The sequence below is a fragment of the Trachurus japonicus genome, chromosome 18, assembly GCF_045865225.1.
Source record: "Trachurus japonicus isolate A0001 chromosome 18, Traja_1.0".
In the NCBI taxonomy this organism is placed as follows: Eukaryota; Metazoa; Chordata; class Actinopteri; order Carangiformes; family Carangidae; genus Trachurus; species Trachurus japonicus.
Genome location: NC_140924.1, coordinates 14,720,852 through 14,731,977, shown reverse-complemented (window position 1 = coordinate 14,731,977; position 11,126 = coordinate 14,720,852). Strand labels below are relative to the sequence as shown.

The 11,126-nt window shown below is 40.5% G+C and overlaps 1 protein-coding gene across 3 annotated transcripts in view; it reads left to right on the top strand.

The window, feature by feature from the left end:
* The window catches only part of pde5ab (phosphodiesterase 5A, cGMP-specific, b), a 59,413-nt gene that overhangs the window by 23,169 nt on the left and 25,118 nt on the right, over positions 1-11,126 (top strand). For all 3 annotated transcript variants that reach the window (XM_085760056.1, XM_085760055.1, XM_085760054.1), the window contains exons 7-8: positions 1-48; positions 2,970-3,037. The exon at positions 1-48 is cut by the window's left edge and continues 90 nt beyond it. In XM_085760056.1, coding sequence (XP_085616182.1) covers positions 1-48; positions 2,970-3,037 — 116 coding nt within the window. The remainder of the gene's footprint in view (positions 49-2,969; positions 3,038-11,126) is intronic.

Genomic DNA, 11,126 nt, shown 5'->3' with positions numbered 1-11,126 from the left:
ATGCAGGCCCAGGCTTGTACCGTCTTCATTGTTGATGAGGACTCAATGGTCAGTACACAAACACACACACCCATGTATACAGATGTCACTTTAAAGGTGTTAAACATCTGTGAGGTCTTTATTGGTGTTTGAAAAGAGCACGTTATGCTCATGAGCTGCTGTATTTCAAACTGGACATCCATGTGTCGGCTCTAACCTGTTACCATGGAGGCTGAAATGAAAACCAAGGCTGTGGTACACAATGACATTAGTTTTTTTAATCTATTGGTTGCTTTTTAGGTAAATAATATGTTGAACTAACTTTCTTGAACTGAAAACACACCAAAAATCAAAGGTCTGACTCCCTGTGTAGGATTGATAGATGGGTGTTAATCATTTGGCAACCACTCCGTAAAAACTCTATTAACATTTATATGGGACTATAATTTGAAACAATTAACATATCCACCGGTGGAAACTTCAAAGTAGTGATTAAAATCATAAACCCATTGGGAAAATGTTTATCAAGGCAGTAAATCTATTGAGATAAAGGATCATTTTCTTCTATAGACTCTAATACAACCAGTGGTGTCGCCCCCTGATGGCCATTAGAGAGAATGCAGCTTTAAAGCATTTCTGCATTTGCTTCATTTTCCAGACCTGGAGTCAATGGCCATTTTTATATACCATCTACTTTGTGTTCATACGTCTATGGTTCAACATTTACTCTCAGACTTTTACAGGCCTTTTTCCACCATGCGGCCCCTTCAGGGTCAAATGTCTGCAGCTTCTCAGGCTGGACCCACGGCTCTGTCGACGTGAACATAACTTCACTCTTTCCTGTAGAAAAGTCTAGTAAATGACTGAGCCGGTCTTCACTGACCCCCAGCAACAATAACACAGGAGTTTTTTAAGACATTTGCCTGCGTTGGCTCACTTCAGTTTACTGCAGCGTGTGGCATCTGTTTGAAAACAGTGTTGTGTGTCCTTACCCAGTATCCTCTGTATCTTTGAGTGCGCTGACATTTTTGTGGCGTGTGTGCAGGGATGTACATTTCTATTGTGTGTCTGTGTGTGTGTGAGTGTGGTAGAGAGAGAGAGAGAGGGAGGGAGATGATGATAGGATCTGGCATGTGGCCTGACACTGGGAGTGTTTTGCTCTTCTGTGTTGTTTAACTCCCAGCAGAAATACAGTAAATCTGGAATTGGCTGCAGATTTCTTGAAACATATTAGTCAGTGTGTGTATGTGTGTGTGTGTGTGAGTGTTTGAGTGTGTTTGAGTTTACATACTGTTCATTTCTTACTAAACTTGTTAAACAATCTGGATTTTTCCACAAGAACCAGAGCATTTCCACTGGCAAAAAATAATCAAGTATTTTGTTATATGTGAATATTTTAAATACGCCATTATGCAGATAATCATGAACTATTTGTTACCTAATGATTAATTGATATCTGTCTGTTCTTTAGTTACTCAGTATTATCTAACCTGTAGTTGTCAATTCAGGAACTAGTACGACTATTAATGGTTCATTATTTATTAGATCATCCCTGATTCTTAAAGATTTCATTTACTACTTGCACGTACAATCTGAAGTATGACTATAAAATGAGAGTTATTACATGTCATCATTTGGGGAACATGACAGTCTGTATCAGATTTCATTGGACCAGTCTCTGAGTGGTTTTACCAAATTTAAACCAACCCATGTTCAGTGAAACCTTTGACTTGTCGGTGGCACTAGATGAAAAGTCAGGGAACCATGAGGTCCATCACTGACTCACGGTTCTTCCTCCGTGGATTTTGACCAAATTTCACTCGAGTAAATCTCAGAGTTGCTGATGTGTTTCAGTCTGACCAACTCAGTAACACCTTAGATGCATAATGTTGGCTGAAAGTACCAGATTGCAGTCATTGTTAAAATGATTGTACAATGCTATAATAATACAGTTCTGCAGGAATGAGTTCAAAGACCCAGAAAGTTAAAGATTTATTCTACAACACAAAATACACCAGTAAATACTCCAGTCCTGGGTTCTTTGAGCTGCTACGTCGTCCCCTCTCTCACTGTCCCTATTGAATTAAAGGCAAAAACGACCTTTTCTTCTGTCAAACAATCGGTCAGCATCATAAGCTATTGGTATTTTATAAAATTTGATGCTAATTTCTGAACTGGCCTACACAGATTCTAAATCCCTGCAGCTCCATACGTCTCCACGTCTTTGCTACTTAGAAACCATGAGTAACTGGATGTGAAAACCCAGAGCACCGTCCCTTTGTCCCACTTCCAGAGAACAGAAGACGACAGGTTTGTTTGAATATGCATTACCCAGTCTTCAACCTTGCCCCCCCTTTCAAGAGACCCCAATAAATGTCATGACCTCCTCCCTTATATGTTTAGAGCAGCTTTATTACCCTCCCTGCCCCTGGATAGATCACTGATGCTACAGAACAAACTGGTGTGTATGTGCATGCGAGAGCAGGGGGAGGAAATGTTTCCAAAACGAAGAAGCCTTGTCTATCTTTAACATCCTGTCCCCACCTCTTAAAAATGGAAAAAGGATCCTTTGCGAGTTTTTTTTTTTTTTTTGCGAGAGCAGATTGTAGAGAAAACAAGTCCCTATAAGGGGGGAAAGAGGAAAAGAGCACTGGAATTTGGAAATAAACACTCCTCCTGGCGAAGGCTGGATAGGTAATAGATCAACCTTCCTCTCCTCATGCTGCATGGGCGGCGGGGGTTTGCCGCAGTGTGCACAGGCTCTCAATGCCCAACTGGGTTTGGCTTAATTGGAGTAAACGAGGAACCTGAACACAACACGAGATGAACCTCAACCAAACCTGTTTGTCTGAGTTCAGTCAATGTAGACAGAGCTAAACTCCTGTACGTGTTCTGGTTTCTAAGAACGGTTGCTAAGCTAATGTCACCTCCATCCACACACCTCACAGTCAAACCCACTCTTTCTCTTTCTTTTTTCTTGTTTTTTGCAGAACTCCTTCTCCAGTGTCTTTCACATGGAATATGAGGAGCTGGGTGAAGTCCTAGACGCTCCCAAAAGGTAAGGCCCCTCCCACCTCCCCCTCTCTGTTTCAGATGAACTGGTATTAAATTAAAAGTCCTGCAGATTGAAGTCGGGGCGTACTCCAGATATCTCCACCGGTTATTGGTGCTGATGTTTCCTTGGGTTTGCAAACTGCCCTTCTTTTTCCTCTGAGATGACGTTTGCACAAAGATTCATTATCATAAGGAACAGAGAGTGAAAAGACAGTGTTTAACTCCTTAACACCCACTGGCCCGTGGGTCCTGTTGCTGTTAATCAAAGCTGAGGCCCATTGGACCTTGGACGGACCAATGGGTGTTCAAGGGTTAAAGAGAACAGACGAGTCAGAGCTGCTCGGTCCAGCGCTCGTAGGTTTGCTGAGCTGGTTTTTCTGCCCTGTGGGATCTTCTTCAGATGGTCCACCTCCCTCCACCTGCCAAGTTCCCACACACTGCTGGGTCTTGTTCTCATTAGTCCCGGTCCGAGCTCCTTGATCCTGATGTTCTGCTGATTTGACGGCTCCTCAATCACAACCTGTTTATCATGATGGAGTGGAGCCTGATACTGTCTGAGAGGAATCAAAGAGGTTTTTTTTTAAGGTTAACATGCAGATGTTGATGTTCGTATTACCTGTGTGTGTTGAAATCTAGTTTTATGGGCTCCACAATGTCAACAGCCTGAGGTATATATCTGTACTCTATTTATATAATACAATATTTGTTATATACTGTATATATATATTTTTTTTTTGGAAAAGTACATCAGTGATGCCAAGTAACATATTTCATTTTCTCCTTTCTGTTGCTTTCTGTGCTTATTTTTTTAATTGTCGGAAATTGGTGAATTTTACCAAGTAGAGTATGTTTTGGGAGCTTTTTGTTCATGCTGCCATCTTGAACTGGGTAACGTGGTGTCTCTCCTTCTATTTCTAACTTCTTCTGGAGCTTATTTAGTCATTTTTGTGAAGAAAAGATCTCAAAAAAATGGACTTAATGCAACGTTTTTTGGCCATCAAGTGTCATCAAACTCAATCTGAGGATGGAAAACGCTGGTAGCTGTAGCTCCTTCCTATTTATTCCTCGAGAAACGATCGCGTTACAAAGGCTGAGACACGAACAATCTTGTAAAAAGAGAAGCACAGGATGACACAAAGAAGCAGAGGAGACGTGGAGATATAAAATGGCACATCGGAGTAAAAAAAGCAAAGATTTGGGGGTTTACAAGGCGGAGGCTGAGTGGAGCGGGTCAGGGTGACAGGAGAGGACTGACGGAGGCAACAGCTGCAGAGTTTCCTGACATCAACTCCTGCTGCAGCCCGGAGGAGTGAAGAAGCACTAATCTGATTTAAGATGCAATCAGAGAGAATCCGCCTCCTTTCTCTGGGGTGGCCTGGCACTTCCCACAGCAGCAGCTCAAATCCAATCTAAAACTCACTGTGTGTGTGTGTGTGTGTTTGTGGAGAACAATTGGTTACAAGTTACAGAACTTTACAGAGTGACGACAAAACTTCAAATCTTTAAACAAAGGCTTAGCAGCCCCGATCGTTGTGTTTGAGGACTCTGACTCATCCACAGTTATGTAAGAAAAGATTGTTATTGTGCTTCTGTGTACATTCTCACTTCACCAGGAAGATTTACAACTGCACACATTTCAAAACACAACTTTATCACTGGTGCAACTTTTACTTGCAAAACAGTAAAATATAAGTATTCTAATCTATTATCTCAAGGTGATTGCATTGTTAATAGATCTGTGGTTACATCTTCACCACCTTGAGTCAATACTGTGTCGACTAAAACTACAACATCCTGAAACACTGATGCTGTTTCACATCAAAAACATGTTAAAGAGGAACTATGCAAGATTTTTTACCTTTATTAAATGTAAATAATTAATTAATTAAAGAGTTTATGAGTAATTGTGATGGTTAAATAACTTGTTCCAGGGAGAATGGAGGCTCTCCACCTTCCACCTAGTGTCTCTTGGCTGAAAACCAACTTTGCAAAATCAGAGCCTCTGACCCGGTGTCCCAGCTCCGCGACACAAAAGCACCCCGTAACCCATAATCTCTTGTTTATATCAGATAAAACTACACAAATATACACATTGTTACAAGTATTTGATTTATAAAGTTATCCACCGCTCCATGGATTGCTTTCTCGCTGGCTGCATTGAAAACAAATGCACATGGCCAAGAGGAGGGTTAGCAAAACAGCAAAAAAAAGCGACCAGACTTGAATAGTTCCCCTTTAAAAAAACATGTTGAAAAACTGTTAAATAATGCAGGAAAAAATGAAACAACACTAGGTCACCTTTAATTTTCTTACTCTGTGAGCTAGTGTGAAAAAATAGCTCACTATTACTTATTGTTACACGATTTTCACAAAAGCCCCAAATCTACAGTTAGTATCTTCTCACACTCACTGATGCACCAGTTGTGTATGAATCCACCTCCAAATATGGCAGCATCTCCACCTGTTGACGTAACTTTTCTTTATCTTTTACATGTGAGCTACTTTTGAAGGTCGATGCCAGATTTGGGGTTCAGAGCCAATAAGACAACGGGAGGAAAATAAAATAAAGTCAATAAAAAACAGGCGCTGACAGACGGATGAGCACAGTTTCTGCTTCTGATGGGATTTTCTTTGACAGTAATAATGAAATATGAATCAAAGCCGGCGTTTTCCTTTTAAACACAGTCCAGAGGGACTTCAAAAGCCTGGAAAACTTCCCTTTAAAGAATCTGGAAGCTCAGAGTTGATGCTGATCCGTCCTGTCCGGTGTGTTAAACACCGATGAGGTCACACGCTGTAGGACTGTTTGTCAGCTTCGACCGGTTCTGTGTGTTCACACTGAAACCCGCTCCAGACGGCGTTACACGGCTCAGACAGACATGAAGTCAATGAAACCTGATAGAGAGCACAGTTTGTGACCCTCTTTTTATTAGCCGAGCAGATGGACCTGTCAGCTCCTGTTGCAGGGGAAAGGAGGCTTGACACAGTTTTTCAAGGAGCTGAAAAAACATCAGAGAAAGAGAAAGAGAGAGAGAGGGAGTTTATTATGTGATATCACATAATATCAATGTGAAAACACAGAAAACTTTTGTTCTTAAACTTTAAAGTTTGGCAAAATTACTGATTTCTTTTTTTTTTCTTTTTTTATTCGCACTGAGGTCTGTTTTTTAATGCAGCTGTCATCGTTACCACGGCAACCAGCTATATACAGCTGATGGAGACTTAGTCACTAATCGCATCTTTGATCTCTATAATGTTTACAGCTGCGATGAGACTCACACACACACACACACACAAAAACAGACACACACTGAGGTCTATTTCTTTCCATTTCTTTATATATATGTGTGTGTGTGTGTGTGTGTGCGCGCAAACAGGCGGTTGTGAAGATGTCAGCAGTCGGAGGGATGAGACGGGCCAGATGTCTTATCTTATCTCTGCATCTCGTGGCTCGTTCTCTCTCCCTGTGTTTAGATCTAATAACTGGCTTTTAAACGCGGGCTCTGACTATGTGCTGGATTTTGTTTCTCCCCGTGCGATGCAGCAGCAGCAGCAGCAGCAGAAGTCGGGCTGCAGCTCCAGCTGGGTCACGGCTCGAGGGGAGGGGCCCTACAGGATGTTAGCTTTGACCAGCTGGAACCGCAGGCACGAGGCTTTTTATAGTGACATTATCCCCAGGCTGTGGCTTCCCGACACAGTTTCTGTTTCAGCAAAGCAGGAAGTTCAGTTGAGCTGAGCCAGCGGTGGTGATCCGACTCGCACCAACCACGGTCCGACTGCTTTGTTTTGTTTTTTTTAAAGGTTTTTTTTTTTTTTTTTTTGGTTGTGTTGTGGTGCTGAACTGAAGCGTTGTCGTGGTCCTGTGGTGATGCCGGGAGCTGTGACATGTCAGTCACAGAGAAGATGTGGGTTTTAGTGTGTGTGTGTGTGTGTGTGTGTGTGTGTATGTGGGTGATTAAACATGAGCATTAATGTAGCATCACTGTGTGTAGTGTATGTAAGTCGAACCAGTCTGGACAAAACATATTGTTATAATTAGACTAAAACCAAGCAACACACACACACTGTACAATAGTCTAACAATAAGAGTCCTGAAGTAAAACTACAGTATTATTAACCAAACTCCAGATGATATAGCTAGTATATATTAGATATATCCTATACTACATAGGCTATACTGTATATTGTTAGTAGGACAACACACTTGCTGTCCTCTGGAAACGCTGACACTAGGCCGTGTTGCTGCTAAAAGACGCTGAAGCTCTGTAAGGTGATCTGCACTGTTTGCACAAATTTGAGGAGAAATGCGTTCAGGGACACACCGGGAATTCCAGTGTTGAAAACTTGAAAAATTGAGGGTAGATAGAGTGATTTATTTTTGGTTTTTATTGTGAAAATCTGTTGAATTGTAGATAAATGGCATTATTTTGTGTGTGTTTGTGTGTGTCACGTATGAATAACTAATCAGACTCCTTGTCAATTAAAGGGAAACATGGTAAGTTATTTATTTAAACGTGGCTGAACGTGAAGTGAAGCCTGTGCGTCTGTCAGACCGCTGATGTGTGTACAATCTGATAATCTGATCAATCTGATCAACTGATCTTAACATTGATCGACTCTGTCTCATTGAGACCTGGTTGCAGCTGTGATGCCAGATGTTTGACACCATGTTGGTGTTCGTGGTATCAAAACTGTGGAAACTGCAGTGAAATTTAAAGTTTTTCTTTGTTAGTTTATCATAAAATTCACTTTTAACCCACAAAAGTTGCAGAATTCACATTAATCAGGAGAAAAATTTGCTCCTCATGTGTTTTTCATGTAAAGTCTAAATGTACCTAACCAGTGCAGCTGATGTTGAGATCCTGAGTCGTACTTTTACCTACTCACCTTCCTTTTATTGCTTTTCTGTCTCTGCTGTTTTATTTTCATTATTCTTTCTATTCTTATGATCCATAAACAGACACTTAATCACTTCTTCTCTCTCTCTCTCCCTAACTCGCACGTACACACACGTGCAAAAACCGTCCTGTTGCGGTGTTAAAGCCAAAATCCACTCGCGCTCGTTCCTGCCTTAACCTCCTATTGTGTTTATATATCCATTTTCCATCGTTTATCATTATCAGCGTTATAGCCGACTCTGAGCTTGGACTTGAAACGACCACAGATAAGAAACAGGCCCATTAAGTGCTGACAGATGTGAGCGATGGCTTCGGCGGTCAGGGTGGACTCAGGTGCAGCTCCCAGGCTGCGGCTCCTCTCGTTAATCAGCAGATGCTTTATTATTTAGTGCCGTTAATGTGGAGCTGTAGGAAGCAGCTCGAAGAACTGTTCTTCCTCAAGTGAGTCACTGATGGAGAAACGAAGAAGTGAGAAGGGTCAGGGAGACTTTTAAACTCAGAATAATGAGGTAGAAGTCAGAAAAGTTCATGTGGTCTTAATCCTCTTCAGTATCTCATGTCGTTCTTCACCTCTGGGTTTCACTGATTAAGTCCAGATGCCGTCCCACTCATATTCATTGACATCTGGTGCAGGGTGGTGTGTGGTTCCTAAGAAGCTCAAAATTGATTCAGGAATATGAATCTCGACTTCATTTTCTACAAAAATCAATTCACAAGATTGATTTATGACAATGTTTTTACAGCAGGGATTAGCTCGCATCGTAGCATTTTGACTTCCATAGCCAGTCACATAGGCAAAGATTATGTTGGTTACAGTATATGACAATCGGGAAGCAGCTAGCACTGTGGCTAACAGATACAGGCTAGCTAGCTAGGCAGCTAAATATGAACCAGTCCTGTCCTCAACAGTGATGGGAATACAGGGTTACGGGCACTACTTTTTTCAGTAATGATTAACAAGTAATCAAAAAAAAGTTACCGTTTACCCTATTATAATGCCGTTTCCCTTCGGGACAATAAAATGTGCTATTACTCCCTGTTACTTAACTCAACAAGTCCCGTCACAAAATAATAAACCTATTAAAGTGTAGCTACCTTATATACAAGTTTTTTTAAGTCCATCAACTAGCCAGAAAAAAATGTTTTATCTGAAACTAACCAACTCACTTAGTATCCCGGAGCCTGCCTGTGCGGAGGGATAATGAGTGAGTTGGTTAGTCCCAGGTAAACGGGAGATTAGGGTCATGGTTAGGGGGCAAGTCCAAATAATTTGACATATTTGAGCAATATATTTTAAAAAGTGGGTTAGGGGGTTAGGGGGTTAGGGTAACACAATAGTTGCTTTTCCTGTTAATTAGTTACTTTTATAATGGGGTTATTCAGTTACATTTTGGGGAAAGTAACTGAATATAACTAATTAGGGTGAATGCTGAAAGCATTCACACTATTGTTATTCAAATCTTTATTATTAGGGTGAATGCTGAAAGCATTCACACTATTGTTATTCAAATCTTTATTATTATTATTCTGTACACTTCTTCCGTTTTTCGGTCTTTAACTACTTCTTCATACTTTCTACTATTCAAACAATTCATATATCAAAACGTGCAGCTTCTTCAGGAGATCATTGGATCCATTCACCTTTTTCATATCATTCATACTTTTCAAAATATTCAAACTTTATTGAAAATTTTTTCCCATAGGAATACATTGAAACGGTCTTCAAACTCTTCAAATCTTCTCCTTCTTTGAACTTCAACTGCTTCAACATACTTTCACCTACAGACCTCATTCAACTTTTAAAATGTTCACAAAACTTTCAAGTATTCATGTTGCATTCAACTTTTTCATATCTTCTACCATTATTGATCAGTACACTTCAACTGTTCATGATCATTTTTTGACAAAATTCAAATTTAACATGCAAGTCAATGGCACGGAATTTTCAGAGCTAGAGTGATGATGACATCAGCTAGAGTGACAGAGAGTCTAAAAATCCTCTGACACTTTGCTCTCTAACCTGTCACCACGGCCACAAATTTCACTCTAGACACATAATTTTCCCCCACTTTGGTAGACAAACTTGTGCTGTGTCTGACAGTGTGCTCGAAAACGCAGAGAGACTAACAGAATTTAAACTGGGAGCCTCTAAGTGCAGCCAGTTCCCTCTCTTCCTCTCATTGACTCACATTGTAAAGTAGGAGCAGATTTTCTGAGAGAAGCAGAAATGACCTCCTTATATTTCTTGCGACGGTGAGAAAAGTTTTTGCCCTACAAACATTTAATGCACATTGGCTCGCTCAGGAAGGTCTCCTTGCCCCGATAGTCATGACCACATTCTGGTAAGAGGTAGGGTTCTCTTTTCAGAGGCTGTTGTTCGGAGCTGCACAGAGCTCAAATCTCACTGCTCTGCTCTGTGTGGTGCAGACAGAGAGAGAGAGACACACACACACACACACACAGACAGAGAGACACACAGACACAGAGACACACTGGCTTACAGCTCATAATCACCCTCTAAATGAGTTCATATCTTTGAGGGGAATTTTTAAACATCTCTAATAATTTATTTCTCTTACATACATTTCAGTTTATTCTTGTAATGGAGATTTCAGGATTTGGAGCTTCTTCATGTCCTGACTTTCCTCTTTAACCCTTTACTTTGAAGGACTTGAACTTTTTCTCATTAATTCCAACAATTCAGACCATTTCTCAACCATTTAAGGACTTTCACATTTTTCATTTATGGATGTATATCTTCACACTCTTTTTTACACGTATCATAAACAATTCTGGCATTTGCATCCAATCCACATCATTCAGTCTCTTTCTTTCTTTCTACTCCCTTTCTCTTTCTTTTTACTTCATTCCTTGTTTCCTTGTTTCTACCCCATTTCTATATATACCCCAGTTCTCATAATGGATATTTCAGGATTTGGAGCTTCTTCATGTCCTGACTTTAGACTTTTCCACCTTCAATCCTTACATTTTACTTTGAACGACTTGGACTTTTTCCTCATTAATTCCAACAATTCAGGCCATTTCTCAACCATGTAAGGAGTTTCATATTTTTCATTTATAAATTTATATTTTCACACTATTTTTTACACTTAAACAATTCTGGGATTTGCATCCATTCCCTATCATTCAGTCTCTTGCTTACAAGTTATACACTTCAGGTATTGCTTCATTTTT